The 17,175-nt window shown below is 34.3% G+C and overlaps 1 protein-coding gene across 1 annotated transcript; it reads right to left on the minus strand.

Moving 5' to 3' along the window:
- Positions 1–6,995: 6,995 nt before the first annotated feature.
- LOC133799481 (glutenin, low molecular weight subunit-like) lies at positions 6,996–7,364 on the minus strand. Its single transcript, XM_062237495.1, has one exon. It carries the CDS (start codon positions 7,362–7,364, stop codon positions 6,996–6,998), a length of 369 nt encoding a protein of 122 aa, XP_062093479.1.
- Between the last annotated feature and the right edge of the window lie 9,811 nt (positions 7,365–17,175).

The raw sequence follows: 17,175 nt of genomic DNA on the forward strand, positions 1-17,175 counted from the left end.
ATAGAAAATTTCATGGGCCTAACGCCCATGATAATTTCGACCTAGGACTGTTAATTGGCTATTATTTTATTGATTTTTTAATTAAATAAATGACCTAATTGAGTTATAAAATGAGTGCTTAGAGAGAAGTCAAAACATAAGTTTAATCACTAGTTTTCTGATAGTTTTAGATTCTCTCTAAACACAAGTCATTTTCTAAGCTTCTTATTATTCTTTTCTCTTCTTCTCTCTATATCTATCTCATGTGTTGAGAATTGTCCACTCTAGTCTAGGTGATTCTAAGGATAGTTTGGAAGACTGTGAAGATAATAGAAGATCGGTTCAGTTTCTCGATAATACTCTGCGACAGAAATGATACAAGGGTTAGAGAAACTGAAGGAAATACTCATTTATTCCGCTGCGTATACTATAAGTATTCTTATCATTGTTTCTCTTTGAATTCAATTTTAGAAACATGTTCTAGGTTATCTCATATTAATTTTTTTAATATTAGATCTACATGAAAATAAATAAAGATCCTGTAAAAGTTTCCCAACACAATCTATATATCAATTCCGCCTATATGTATAGAATTGTTCATATGCCTATATTTCATTTAATCTAACCGCTGCTAGTTGATAGTAGATTATATTATATTATATGTTTAATATGATATTATTCTAACACATGAAGTTTAAGTTTAAGTTTAATTTATAAATTTTATTTAAGTTATAAAACTTATGATTTTATTATTTTTAAATAATTATCATTAAAAAATATCTCAAAAGTATCATATTTTAATTTGTTTAATTATTTATTTATTTAATTTTATTTAAATTTAAATCATGTTTACAATCTACTGTTAAATATTATAATATTCTGTTAAATATAAAAATATTCCGTTAAAGTTAACGGAAAAAAATAAAAAATCGTTAAAACCAAGAATTTCCGTTATCTACACATTTTTTATATAGAAGAGATATAAAGGAGAGCACCAAGAGATGATGTGGCACTCTAAAAACTCTTCAAACTACTTTATCTATTTTATCCTTTAATCTAATTTTTTTATTCATTTTATAGATTATAATAATAATAAATGTAATTTTTTAAATTTAAATGAGATATTTATAAGATATTATTATTTAAATATAGATAAATATCTCTTTGTGAATCTATATATATTCTAAACATTCTCTATTAATCTCATATTTTCCTCTACTCTAATTTTTTTCTCTTATTCTCTCTAAATTATTTCAATTTCAATTTTCAATGAATTCCAATTCATATCTCCAAATTTGAATGATTTACGTGTTAATGATAACAGAATCCTCTCGAGTATTTATTCAATTATTAATGTTTGTTAATCTTTAAAGTTTGAGTATTTATTCAATTATTAATGTTTGTTAATATTTAAAATTTTTATTTTAAATTATTGATCTTTATATTCAAACATCTTCATTTTATTTTTCTATCATGTTTTAGATGTTATCAGATGTTTATGGTGTGTGGGTAATATTGAGATTGTTGGAGGTGGTTAGAAAAAAAGAGACATCAAAGTTTTTACAAATTAGTAAGTACAAGTTAATCGATAAATCTTCAAATAGATTATGTATCATCATTAATCGAAATATTTTCCACCATCTCCAATGGTGTGGAAGCTATTGCGAGTTCTAATATATTTATATTTTATTTAATTGCTATTATTATTTAAAATGAATAAAAAATATAACAAATAATAAAATTGATATAACCATTTTATTTTTTATTTGCTTATTTGTGGTTAATTAATTTACTATTATTATTATTTTAAATTTAAATAAGATATTAATTTTTTTATTTATAATAATATGTTCATTTCTATTTTTGCAGACTTTTTTTTAAGATTAAAGATATTTTATAAAAAAAATATCTTTTTGTATATGAATATAAATTTAAATTCAAATAATTATTCTTCTGGATAATATTAAATATATTATTATATGTGTGAAGTTTTGGTACAATTTGAATTGAATCTTATAATTATGATACAAAAGCATATAATCTCTCTCAATATTCCTTCCCTTTTTTCAGAAGAGATACGAGTAAATAGAATGGAAAAAATATAAATTTACTATCCCATTAAAATTTGCTGCTACATAAATTTTTTAATATATGTATATGTATTGTAATATCTTTTAGTAGCAATCGTATATAATAACTTATCACACCTGCTAACTTCTAAAACTAACAAATATGAATAACGCCACTGACCAATAACATATTCACACATTTAGAAAGTTATCATACAAGGTAAACAATAATCATGTCCAAAAATCTAATTCATCAAATCTAAATGAAGTAAATAGTCTCTATACATAAATGAACTTAATAATAGGAAGCAAAAAACACTTAAAACTTGGCTTTATAAAATTAAGCTACTCAAATTCCATTTGTTCCCAAACTCAAATAATCAACAAATCAAAATATGGGATACTGCCATTGCCTTGACAATAATGTGATAGATTGTCTCTGAAGCATCCTCGCCTTGTTTCTTTCTGCTGGTAGCAATCCCTACTCGAGGTATTCGACGATGGGCGTCATCCATGTGTCTGTTGCTTGAATCACTAGCGAGGTTCTTGTACTTGAATGCTCGGTGCCAACAAATGTTCAACTGGTACTATGCTTAGGGCGTCGGCATATTTCGCACTTGCTAACTTGGTCAAGGCATCAACATTTGAATTCTGATCGCGAGGCACTTGTTGGAGAGTAAATTGTTCGAATTGTGACAATAAGTCTTTTGCTTTATTCAAATAAGCAGCCTCCCTGAGACCCCTAGCTTGATACTTTCCCATAATTTGATTAACTACTAGTTGGGAATCGCTATATATTTCTAGTGACTTTATATCCATGTCCTTAGCTAGTCTTAATCCTACGAGCAGAGCTTTGTACTCGGCTTCATTGTTGGACGCTGTAAAGTTGAATCTGATTGCACAATGGAACCGATGTCCTTCGGGTGTGATTAGGATCAAACCTGATCCTACATTGTGTTCATTGGAAGAGCCGTCTACAAACAACTTCCAAGAAGGACTTTGATTTTGACTTTCATTTTCTTCCATCGGTTTGCTAACTGGGATTCTGGTGAATTCTGCGACGAAATCTGTTAGAGCTTGTCCTTTCACAGCTGCTCGTGGAGAATGGGAAATGTCGAACGACCCTAGTTCAACTACCCATTTTAATAACCGACCAACGACTTCTAGTTTCTACAAGACTTGCCGTAATGGTTGGTCGGTGAGTACCACGATGGGGTGAGCTTGAAAGTAGGGTCGCAGCTTTCTAGAGGCTAGAATTAAGCAATAGGCCAACTTTTCAATGGGTGGATACCGCAATTCTGCTCCCACTAACCTCTTGCTTACATAATATACTGCTTTCTGAATGTTGTCTTCTTCTTTGCTTAAAACAGCACTAGCAGTATACTCTGTGACTGCCAAGTAGACGAACACAGTTTCTTTTTCGACTGGCTTGGACAAGATTGGTGGTTGTGACATGTGGGATTTTAACGCCTGAAAGGCCTGCTCGCACTATTCTGTCCAATCAAACTTCTTGTTGCCCATGAGTAGATTAAAAAATGGAGTACACTTGTCCATTGACTTGGATATGAATCTACTCAGGGCGGCAATCCTTCCAGTTAGGCTTTGAACATCTTTAATCTTGGCAAGAGACTGCATCTCGATCAGTGCTTGAATCTTTTCGGGATTAGCTTCGATTCCTCGTGAGTTTACTATGAATCCCAAAAAATTTCCTGATCCAACACCAAAGGAACACTTGAGAGGGTTCAACTTCATCTGATATTTGTTCAAGATGTTGAAGCATTCTTGTAGGTCTTTGATGTGTTCTTCGATCTTCTTTGACTTAACCAGCATGTCATGGACATATACTTCCATGTTAACGCCGATAAGCTCTTTGAACATATGGTTGACCAGTCACTAGTAAGTCGCACCAGCATTTTTCAAACCGAATGGCATTACTTTATAATAGTAAAGTCCCGTATCTGTTCGAAAGCTAGTGTGATCCTCATCAGGTGGATGCATACTGATTTGATTGTATCCAGAGTATGCATCCATGAACGATAAAATTTCATGCCCTGATGTAGCATCGACCAGCTGGTCGATTCTTGGAAGTGGGAAACAATCCTTCGGACAAGCTTTATTAAGGTCTGTGAATCCACACACGTCCTCCCCTTTCCATTCGGCTTGGGAACCAGTACGACATTAGAGACCCAAGATGGATAAAATGCTACCCTAATGAATCCATTTTCCTTCATCTTCTTGACTTCTTCTTTTAGGGCCTTTGATCTGTCTTTGTCGAGCAGCCTTCTTTTTTGTTGCACAGGTGGAAAGTTTTTGTCTATATTTAAGACATGGCTGATCACCGTTGGGTCTATCCCAACCATATCTTTATGCGACCAGGAAAACACCTCCTGGTGCTCTTTCAAAAATTCCACCAGTTTGTTTTTTGTTGTTGTCTCTAAGTTTTTACCGACTTTCACAACCTTGGTCGGATATGGTTCTTCTAATTGGACCTCCTCGAGGTCTTCCACAGATCCAACATTCTCTTCGAAATCCCCAAAGCGAGGATCTAAATCCCTATCCTCACTTTGGGCAACACCCTATTTGGTGACCTGTTCACCTGATTGGGCTTGTATTTCATTTGTCACTAGCAATCTTTTCTCGGCTTTTTCTCCCGATCTGCCTCTTTTTGCTTTTGTGATCGAGGATTTATAACATTCCCATGCTTCTCGCTGGTTTCCCAATATGCATCCAATTCCTGCGTCGGTTTGAAACTTCATGGCCAAATGCCATACTGAGGTCATTGCCCGTAGATCGACGAGAATAGGCCTTCCAATCACAACGTTATATGCGAAAGGACAATCAACTACTATGAAAGTAGCGAGTAATGTCCTGTCCGCAGGTGCTGCCCTTGCTGTGACTGGAAGCTTGATCGAGCCAGTCGGTGCGAGCCCTTCTCCGGAAAAACCATAAATGGTTTGGTTGCATGGTTCAAAATCTTGCACTAAAAATTTCATAATTTCTAGAGAAGATTTATACAAAATGTTGACTAAGCTTCGTGTATCCACCAACACTCGCTTGACCATCATGTTGGCGATCTGAACATCCACGACCAGAGGATCTGAGTGGGGAAATCGAACATGCTGAGCGTCTAGCACGGAGAAAGTTATTGATTCTTCCTCTATTCGAGCTTTTTTGGGAGTTCGCTCCTTGACGTTCAACATTTCAATATCCTGATCGTGACGTAAGGTTCTGGCATACCTTTCTCTTGCTTTTCCACTGTCACATGATATGTGTGGTCCTCTGCAGATGGTTAGCAATGTACCAGCGACTGGAGCTCGCTGTAAAGGAGGCGAGTGTTGGAGTAAAGGTGCCTGCTCGTTGCCTCCTTGAGCCTCTTGTTGATAACCTCCTGTCGCTCGTACATATCTTCTTAGATGTCCTTGTATGATAAGGAACTCAATCTCATCCTTGAGCTGGTTGCACTCGTTGGTGTCGTGGCCATAATCGTTATGAAAACGAAAAAACTTGGTAGTGTCTCTCTTGGAGATATCTTTCCTGATTGGGGCTGATCGCCTAAAGGGAACCATAGTGTGACTGGCCTGGTACACCTCTGCTCTGCTATTGACTAGGGTCGTGTAATTGGTGAACCTTAGCTCGTATCTATTCTATTTCGGGCGCTTGTTATCAGACGTTATCGGCTCGTGGTTCACCCTTTTTCCCCCATTCTTCCCATTATTTGTATCGTTGCCATTGGTTTTACCAGATCCATTGGCGGCTTTGGTGGGATCTTCTTTCTAGCCCTGGTCGTCTGTAGGAGACTTTCCTTCATTGGCAATGCCCTCCTCGAGCTTGATATACATGGCTGCTCGGTCCAGAAATTCCTGAGTGCTCTTGACTCCATTCTTTTGTAAACTATTCCAGAGGGATGAGTGGCATCATACCCCAGTAGTGAGAGCCATCATCTTTCCGTCATCCCCAACCGTCTTGGCCCCAACAACTGCTCGCATGAATCATTGAATATACCCCTTCAAGGTCTCTCCTTCCTTCTGGCGTACTTCGACCAGCTAATTGGCCTCGGTTGGATGTACTTGACCAGCATAGAACTGTCCATAAAACTTCATTACAAACATTTGCCAAGAAACTATACTAGCTTAAGGGAATTTGAAAAACCACTCCTGAGCAGTTTCGGATAAAGTTGCCGGAAAAATTATGCACCGAGCATCGTCTGACACATTTTGGATGTTCATCTATATCTCGAATTTGTTAACGTGAGATACAGGATCTTCTAATCTAGTGAATTTGGGCAAGATCGACATTTTAAATTTTCTTGGAGTCTCTGCCACATCGATTTTTTGCATAAATGGAGTGCGCTTTCTCTGATCAAATTCTATATAGGATGTCCGGTTCCCAACCAGTTGTTGGACGACCTGATTTAAAGCATCTAGCTGGGCCTGTACAACATCTGGTACTGCTGGAGTGACTGGTGTTGGGGGAGAATACTCGTCGTGCCTTTCCCTTCGATAATTGAGAACATCCCTCAGATCTTCATCCCTACGCCTTTGCTCGCTCACACCTAGTCGGTCAAAGACATTGGGTTGTTTAGGTTGCCCCCCAGCATTCTGGCCTATTGGTCGGTTCTCCATTGGCGGGGGGTTCTGTCTTTCACCCCTCTCCTCTTGCCGCTGACCAGCATTCTTCCTGCCAGAATCCGCCTCATTATAATCATGGTCATCTCTAAATTGTGACCTATGATGGTGCGACCTGCTGTTTGCACTATTTCCCTCTCTCCCTGCTGGAACGTCCCGATAGATAGGTGGAGGCCTGCGTTGGTCGGTAGGTCCCCTGGCATTGTTATGTCGTGAGGGACCCCTGACCGTAGAGCCTGACTCCACCTACCTTCTACCCCCTTGAAGGACGTTGTCCTCTGTTCAGAGGGTTTTGTTCCTCAACTGTCTGGCGTTTAGGGATTCAAGGATGTTGTCCGACCCTATTCTGCCTTTGTTGCTGGGTGTTTTCTCGACCATTGCGAGAGGGTGGTTGCTGCTCAGGATCCTGGAAAGGCCTCTCCTGTTGAGTAGTAGGGGGTTGCTCTAGCCTCTGGGGATGCATTGGTTGTGGCAGATTGTGGTGATGCTGGGGAAGTTTTGAATGTGAATTTTGTTGTGGGTGAGTACTAGGTGGTTGATCTAGTTGGGAGGCAGGTGCAGGTTGTCCATGTGCCAATTGAATGGCTGCCTCCAAGGCTGCAGTGACATCCCTTTGCCGGCGGTCCATGTCAGCCTGCCGCTCATTCAGCTTTTGGCGTTGCCGATCAATCTCCCTCTGCTGCAACACCATTGTTTCAGCCACATTCTCTTGATTAGCTCTCAAATTAGCTAATTCTTCTTGCAACACAATCAAAGTCGTCCTTAAAGTTTCAACATCCATCTCTTCATCTTCCAATTCCACCTATGGCTCATCCTCAGCTACACCTTGTGGAGGAGGTTTGTTCGGCACATTCTCAGAGGTGTATCCATTTTCCTAGTTGTTTTCGCCATTTTCTCTTCTTGGAGATCTTGAGTTCAGCTCTCAATGAAAGCACCAAAATGTTGACCCTCGATTCGGTCAACAACACAAAGTCAAATAAAACGACATAAATTAGATGAATTCAAGTCAAGAAGATAAATGACACAAGGATTTATAGTGGTTCGACCCTAAGTGATGGTAATGACCTACGTCCACTTAGTGTTCTTATTAATGTAATGAAAACCTGTGACCGGAAAACAAGGGTTTACCAAGTTTCACAAGCTTAGTAATAGATACAAATAATTGCGTAAGAATAATGATTTTCTCTCTCAGTCTCTAAAGATCCTTCTCATGAGCCCTTTGAGCCTTATTTATAGGCTCAAGGATCTAATTATGGGCCTTGATTACATTTAATACAAACGTATCTTAATAATAATCGAAATTATAATTATTACATAAATGCAAGATCAAATATCTTTAGAAAATATCTGATATATTACGACTAGTCCTGGTCGCCTACGAAATATGCCTTCTGCCGTACGAATTCTCTTCTGGTCGATGGTCGACCAGAGCATAACCATTTAAACGATCATGCGTATCCCACGTGTGTACTAATCTTGCCACATCATCAAGTGAATCTTTTTTGGGTAAACAAATAATTAGGATAATTAATTTTGAATTAATTAGTTTTATGTTTTTAAAATAATGTGAAAATATAATTCTAATAATTCAAATTGGATTTGAATATGAAATGATATTTACTCTTTAATTAATCTGATAAGATAAGTTGTCAAGTTTTTATATTTTTGAATAAATAATTATTAAATAATAATTAAAAGAAAGTAGTTTGAACACACACTGTAGTTGGCGTGTAACAAGGTTTAAGATTGGATCTTGATATTTCTTTTATTTATTTAATAATTGGTTTATAATTTTAATTTTGAATTTTAAATTTAATTAATTCTTTTATAAATCTATTAGATAGAAATTGTTTCAAGATACACTTAAGTGAGAGAATATTATAGAGAGAAAAATTCTAAGCTTTTCATAGAGAGAGAATAATATAACATAATATTTTCCTATCCCTGAAAACTGTCTCAGACCTAATGTTCCAAGATCTCATGAGTTGAGAACATATTGTGAATCAAAAAATTGCCCACCATTACTCTACGTGCCCACACACGTCTTGAGGTGTAGGGATATATCTTGGAAGATCTTGGTTTGAGTATTCACAATGCTGCTTTGGATTTGATGTTCGTTGGAGTTACTAAAAGACAGCGATGATTCTTGATTGTTCTACAACTGGTAAATCTTCATCTTTTTCTTTCTCTTTGATTAATATTTTGCATACTAATGGATCCGATTTTTTTTAAAGAATGTTGAAATATATATTTTTTGAAATCTCTGGGCCCACCACTCCATGCTTTCTGCTACGCACATGGTAAACCAGTTACCAACAAGAAGCCCAAGAGAACTGGCACTCCCGAGGAAAGGTACACTCCTCAGTATTCCGAGTACACCGACTTGGTGGATTCTGGAGAAAACATCATCCTTGCCATGTAGCATCAAGTCCACTACCGGAGACCTCAACCCATTCGGAGGGACAGGGAGCGAAGGGACACCACGAAGTTCTGCAAGTTCCACAATGACGTTGGACACCACAACAACGAGTGTAGATAACTTTGAGATGAGATTGAGAATCTCATCAAGTTATGACATCAATACCAGTACGCCAGGGCTGGAGCACGCTTTGCTCAGGCTCCTGGCATGGCTTTGCCTGCTCCACAACAGGTAGCGCCTCTTCAAGCCTTAGGCCAAGTACATGCAGCACCGCAGCAGGCAACCCATGGACCTCCTCCAGTGAACGGAAGGGTAGGGACGATATCTGGAGGACCCCACCTGGGGGACACATCAAGGGGCTTGCATAAATGTTATGGGCGGGCCCTAAATCATGATGATGTAGTGCTGGAGCTGGCCCAGCTTCCAGCACAAATGCCTCGGATGACAGACCCGATCATCACCTTCTCTAAGGATGATGCTCGGAGAGTGAACTTCCCCCACCACAATGTGTTTGTTGTCGAGAGCCAGATTTCCAACAAAATGGTAGCTCGGATCCCGGTGGATAACGGGAGTTCCGTGAACATACTATTCAATTCAACCTTCAAAAGGATCGGGTTGACGATAAGAAACCTTTCCCCATGCACCTCAATACTTTACGGGTTCTTGGGCGAAGGTTTAATTCTGATGGGGCAGATCAAGCTGTCAGTGGCACTTGGAGAAGTGGTTCACCATGCCTTCAAATATTGCACCATTGTGGTAGTAGACTGCTCATCCGCTTATAATGCCATCATGTTGCAAATAATCTTATGGTTATGATTACAATCTTATGATGTACGATTATGCTTATGTCGCAAATAGTATCATGTTTATGATTATGACTTGGGTTGATAGAGATTGCTATAAGAAAAGTATGTTAAGAATGTATGAAATATGTCACTTATGCTTGTATGTATTGTTTGTACTTCCTTACTGGTCTTTTAGCCCACCCCCTTACTTTTTCCCCTTGCAAGTGGACACTAGATAGACTTGTTTGGCATGCATGGTGAGCTGAGTCAGTTTTCCATAAGTATGTATGTATGCTGCGGAGAGCCAATGAACAAGGAAACGATCTGAAACGCCATAGTGCCTTAGAGTCTTTCTTATGTTAATCTATCATTGGGATGTATTTGTTTATTTTTAAGGCTGCATCAAATTCTCTTTTGTCTTGAACATTGGATCCAAACTCTGCATGTATTTCCAATAAGGTCTCACTGTGTTTTCAGACAAAGTTATGAAATCTTTTGAGCTATTATTAAAATTAGTATTTTAATGAAGATAGGCAAATAGGGGCGTTAAAGAGAGAACAACGACTTTCTTTGAAATAACTAGGGTTTGAACTTTATGATGCTTGATAAATAGTATAGTGTTTCGGCTAGAAAATGGTGACTTGGGCTAGGGTATGTCTCGGCCAAGTGAGGAAATGATGATGGTGATGGTGACGACACTAGAATTCGAACACAAGAGAAAGGAAGAAGAAGAATTCAAACACCAGTAGGGTTCTTTGTGGTTTTGGCTAGGTGGAGTGTTTGTGAGCAAAATGGAAGAGCTTAAGAGAGTAAAATCTTGCTTAGCAATTTTCGAAAATAGAAGAGTTGGAAACTTTGAGTGTGTGAAAATGAAGAGCACTAATATGTTGGGAAAAGTTATACAGGATCTTGTTTATTTTCATGTAGATCTTATATTAAATACATTAATATGAGACAACCTAGAACATGTTTCTAAAATTGAATTCAAACAGAAATAAGGATAAGAACACTTACATTATATGCAGTGGAATGATAGAGTCCTTCATTCAGTTTCTCTAACCCTTATATCCTTTCTATCGCAGAATATTACCAAGAAATTGAACCGTTCTTCAATTTTTTTCACAGCCTTCCAAAGTATCCTTAGAATCACCTAGACTAGGGTGGACAATTCTCAACACATGAGATAGATACAGAGAGAAGAAAAATAGAAGAGAAAACTTGAGGCTTAGAAAATGACTTATGCAGTAGAGAGAATCTAAAACCAGGTAGATCTTCTTAGAAACTTGTGTTTTAAAATATGATTTCAACTCTCACTTAGCATTCCTTTTATAGGCTCAATTAAGTCATTTCTTAAATTAAAAAAATCAATAAAATAATAGCATAACAACCCTAGGTTGAAATTATCATGGGCTTTAGGCCCGTGAAATTTCCCATTTAATTATAACATCGTTGGACTTAAAATCAAGGTGAGTATTATTTTCTATATTAATTAAATAATGATTCAAATCCTTTACCAAATTAATTAGTTATAATTTGAACCTTGATTTAAACTCATTTATGAATTTAGATACAAATTTATCTTAATTAATAAATCTGTCATAATTTCTCTTTTCTTCTTTAAATTGTATAACTCTGTGAAACTATCCAAAATTGACCTGGTCAACTTTGATAATTCTATTTGATAATTAAATCAATTAATTGAGACTATCTAGATGATTTTATCCAAGGTACAGTGGGGACCATGGGCCTATAAAATCAAGCTCGAATAAGTTATCATAAATCTAACAAAAAAATTTACTAACTTATTAATTCCTCGTGACTTTACTAAAGACTCGGAATTACACTCTTGAATTTATAGAACGCTCTATCAGTAATATAGATACGTTATTAATTATCCATTGTTACAACCATAATTGTCACTCAATCCTCTATAGACGGTCTACAATGAGATGTGACTAAAATATCGTTTTACCCCTCACTGTATTTTATCCTTAAAACACTTAGTTCATTGTAAATGATATTTCAGTAAACTAATATTAATTACTGAAATGAGATCTATATCATTTAGCACCTTGAACCAAACTAAAGGGAAACCCTCTTTTCACTTCTTCATCAAAAGCTATAGATGTTCATATCTATGATTAACACTCCCACTCAATTAAACTACCGAGTTCCCAAGATGTAAGTATGGGCTAGTCCGTAGGGTAAACTGGTAACGAACAAGTCAAAGAACTCAAATAATACAATCAGTTAGAATACTAATCACTCAGAATTGAGATTGAATTGACCTATGATCAACTATATGATATGACTAGAATAGATAATAACGGTATGTTTACTTATCCTATCAAGTGTCAATATCGATCCAATCTGATGTAACAAATACATCCGATCTTATCTACTGTGTTAATGCTCTGGGAAGAACATAACACTACGATGTGTAAGTAGATCATATCGTAGATTGGCAAGTCAGTGTAAATCCTGTGCACTGACTAATCTTAGGACTAACTTATTTTGAACATATAATCAAATTTATATTCTATTTTGATTACATCACTATAAATATGATTAGCTATATGCTCGGGATTTAATAGAAATTTATATTAAACAAATGATCATGAAAATAAAACATGCAAGCAAAGTAATTGACTAAGTCAAAAAAAGATTTCTATTCTGTTATTGATAATAAAATGAGATTACAAAGAAATTCGGTTTTAATTAGGGCATAAAACCCCAACACAATGCTCTATTTATAGGCTCTTGGCTCTAACTCCTTTCCTTAATCTTCTCTACTATCATCAGACAAGTTTTTAAAATTTAATCTTCCCTCCTCTTAGTAGTTTCAGCCAAGCCTATTCAACACCTTATTAAGATGCTACACATTCTCTTTTAATGCCACATGCTCTCTAGTATAACAAAATTGGTGTCATGGTCCACTCTTGCTTCCTTACTAGTCTCCCACGCCTATAACTACACAATTCAAATTCAAATTGTGTCAACTAAACTTCAACCATCACACTAAAATCTCTACTTATAGTTTTTGACTCCACATTAATAGTTGTTCTAGCTCCATTTTGCAAGCTTCCTTTGACACATAGCCTACTTAAATTCAAACTAAGCTCCATGCCACCTATAGCGATTCAAACTTGTCAATTTTTTCTCCTTGTTTCATGCTTCACACACCACCCTATTTTGGTCTTCAATCAAGTGAATCTTTGGTTCCTTAACACAAGTTTCTTATGCCACCTAATAAATCAATTTTGTAATATGCTTAAAAATTCCAACTAGCTACACTATAGGAAATTTCACCCATGTCTTGTAATTCAAATAAATAGGACTTAAATTGATGCCACTTGTGTATAACATTTACCACCAATAACATGTGTACATCTTTTATTAACTCTTATTTTCTGGAAAAAAATAAACTATACACTAAATTAATCATGTGTTTCTAAGTTCCATTAAGTAAATAAAAATCTATTAATAATAACCCCAATAATTATAATTATCCAAATTAAAATTATTTATAAATTCATAGCTTATAATATAAACATTTCTAAAACAATCTTTTTAATTTCACAACTCAAATTATAAACCATAGTAAAATATAACATAATGTCATATTTAAGGAGCTAATAAAATAATAACCTGGTTATTACATATGGACAATAGCCTCTAATTTTTGTTTAGAAATATTATTATCATTTAACATTTTAGAAAAAAATGTAATAAAGTCTCCTAAAAATTAAAAAATATCATTAGTTTTTTTAAGAAATAATTTCTAGCTTTGTCATTATTAATAAGATGATACTCCTTTGTTCCAGTTCCCATTAACCATTTTATTTTTCATCTCTGCCCTCCCACATATTTAGAAAATAAAATAAAAGGTGGATTTAATAAAAATCCTCATTGGGACAGGAATCTCCATAAAAATCTATTTATTTAAAAAATAAAATAAAATAAAAGGTGGATTTAATAAAAATTATAGATTGGGATCGAATGCGGCAAATTTAGGCCTGGTTGTAAGGATGGCCTGTGATAAAGTGATGTGGTGGGTTGGGTTTAGTTTCACGACGAATAGCTTTGTAATTGAGATCGGGGTGTTGTGGTCCTCTTTAGTTGTACCTTTTTGTCAATTTATTTTTTGTTTGTTTTGTTTTGAGTTGTTATATCTATGTTTTCATTTAGTGAATAATGTCTTTTGTGTGGTGATGTTTCATTCACTTTGTCATGTTGATCCTTGTCATTATTCTCTGTGAGGGATCTAATGGCCTAACACTATGACAGAGTTAAGTGTCGAGATGCTTTAAGCTCTGAGATGAGTTGCATCTTATTTGCATATCGAGATTATTCTTTGTACACTCTTGGGTAGTTGATGTTTGCCTATTTTTTTAATGGAATTTTCATTTTTTTTTAAATAAAATAAAATTACACTATGTTAATTATTCAAATTACTAAATATTACCCAAATTAAAATTAAAAATCAATAAAAAATTACTAATACACAAAAAAAAACAAACAAAATGAAAAGTTAATAAAAAATTAAACATGACTCCTTTAGGGCGAGTAGTGTCAACCTTATTTGTCAACCTTATTCATGGCCTGTTTAACATTTGAAGATAAAAAATTGTCTATTTTCTTGCCTTTTTTTTTTTGTTTAGGTGGGGAATGCCCACCTCATTAACACCCCATTAACGTGATGTTTGGTTCACCGGAATGGAATTAGAAATGGTAGGAATCCTTCGTTTGGTTTGAAAATTGAATCTAAGAAAACTTTTCCATTGTAATTCTCATTCAGCCCGAACACCACTGGAATTCTAATTCCATTTATATTGTTTATCTTTTTCCTAAATTGTCCTTACCTACGTGTTTTTTCTTTCTTTCTTTATTTCTTTCTTTTAGGCAGGTTTGTTTAAGACTTTTGGATATTTGTTATAATATATATTATTGTAAAATAATTAATTGCATTTTTTATTGAAACGTAGACTAGAGCAACTTCATTAATTTAAAATGATTTTAAAATACATGGGAGTCATATATGAAATTTATAATTATTTAAAATAGAGAATATTAAGATTTGAAAATTTTATAATTATTGTTTCTTTCAACTAAAAATAATAATTTATAATTAATTTATTTGAAATTTATTTAATTTCTAAAAATAAAATAAGTCTTATTCACTAAAAAATATATTTATTTCATTAGTAAGGTATATTTGTCAAAAAATTATTCATTCATTTGTTTACTTGTTTTTCATTCCAAAGCTTAAACAAATAAAATGATCAATTTTCTTTTCTTTTCCATTCCTATTGTTATTCCTATTCTCATTCCATTTACTCAAAACAATGAAACACCACCTAAAGGCGATCCTCCTTCATAGAGGTTAATTAAATTGAAAAATAATTTTCTAAAAAAAATACTCAACCATATAATTTTCCTAAAAAATAACATTAAAATGAATAGTTAATTTATTTTTATTTATTATTTATTGGTGAAGATGTGCCATATGAATATGAATATGATTATGAAGTTTTGGGTTGCCATACATACCAAAAGCTGTACTTACCATATTTATTTAATAAAGAAAAAAAGAACAGTTCCTACCTTTTATCTTTCCAGTACAAACTCATCACTATCATCCATTTTTAATATCCTTGTAAAAAAATATTTATTTGTTTTATTTATAAATATTTTATTTTATTTTTCAGAAACATAAAAATAATTCCAATTAAAATATACACTGGACAAAAGTCACGCAAATCTCCATGCATTTCGAACTGGTCCAAAAAGATAATAAATATAAAAATTAAACAAAATTGTACTTTTTCTAAGAAAATAATAATTATAAAATTTAATGCCACAGCCTACATGTCTCTCTCAGTCTCATTGCATTAAAATTTAATGCTACAGCCTACATGTCTCTCTCAGTCCTATTTCTCCTACTTTGTTTTGTATGTGAGTTTGAAAATAAATAACATGTCTACCATACAAGAACCTAACCAAAATGCATACATTGCCACACGTATTGCATATTATCGTGAATGAAGTATTTACTAAAGATGACTTCGGCCTCAAAACAAGTTGAGCCTCTTAAAATATTGGGAAAAACAAGGTTTTTTTTTTAATAATATGTGTTAAATGCATGGTCAAAAATACAATTTTCGTAAAAATATATATTTTCTTTTACTTGGCCCCAATCTGTAGCAATTTCCCAGCTCTGCCCTTCATGACCTTAAGCATGTGATTTTATACACTGGTCTACGTTAATATAATAAGAGAAATGCTAAACATTTTAACACTGGCCAAAATATTAGATTTGTTGTACTTAAATATCTATATAAAATTTGCGGTAATAATATTTATGTTGTTAGATTTGCTGCACTTAAATACCTAAGTAAAAATATTTGGCCGTAATAATGCTTAGTGTTACTTATTTGGTGCAGACATTGGTCCTTGGGCTGTTAAATTTGACCAGACTCGTGTAGAAATACCCTGATTGGTCTAATTTTTTTTTATTTTATTTAAATATTAAAAAGTCATTTGAAAATAAATAAAAATGATTTAAAATTATAAAATCCAAAAATATTAAAAAATATATTAATTTTTTTATGTATTTAAAAATAAATTTAAACTAATTTTAATTATATAACATAAAACTTTATTAAAAATCATTTTAGAAACTGGTATGAAATTAAACCCAAAACTAAAAATTAAAATAAACATTTTATCCAAAAAATAATAAACATATTTAGACTTTTTTCTAAAAAAAAATTTATGCTTTTCTTCGTTTTTCCAGACCCCATATTCATCTTCTTCTTCCCCTAATCTCAAATACTAGACCTCAAGTTCATATTCTTGCTCCCGTTAGTCTCAAACACAACTTAAATACCAAATTGACAAAATTGGTAGAATTGGTTTCCTTAAATTCACCGATTCACCCATAGGGAAATATATACAAACTAAAGTATTAAGATTAGGGCCTAAGCCCATAGTAAATATACACGAAATACAGCTCATATACAATTATTCATTAATACCCCCATCAAGTTGGAGCATGGAGATCACAAATGCCCAACTTGCGAAGTAAATACAAAAATTTGCACTTGCCAAGTGCCTTGGTGAAGATGTCGGCAAGCTGATCATCAGTAGACACATGAGTGGTAGAAATAATGTCGTCACGAATGACATCATGAACATAATGACAATCAACTTCAATATACTTCGTACGCTCATGGAAGATAGGATTATGAGCAATATATAGGGTCGACTGACTATCACAGAATAAGCGCATAGGAGGC

Source organism: Humulus lupulus, chromosome 9, assembly GCF_963169125.1.
Source record: "Humulus lupulus chromosome 9, drHumLupu1.1, whole genome shotgun sequence".
NCBI classification, from domain to species: Eukaryota; Viridiplantae; Streptophyta; class Magnoliopsida; order Rosales; family Cannabaceae; genus Humulus; species Humulus lupulus.

What these genes read in the sequence shown, in the direction of transcription:
- LOC133799481 (XM_062237495.1), bottom strand. Translation starts at nt 7,364, where the DNA reads ATGGTGTTGCAGCAGAGGGAGATTGATCGGCAACGCCAAAAGCTGAAT.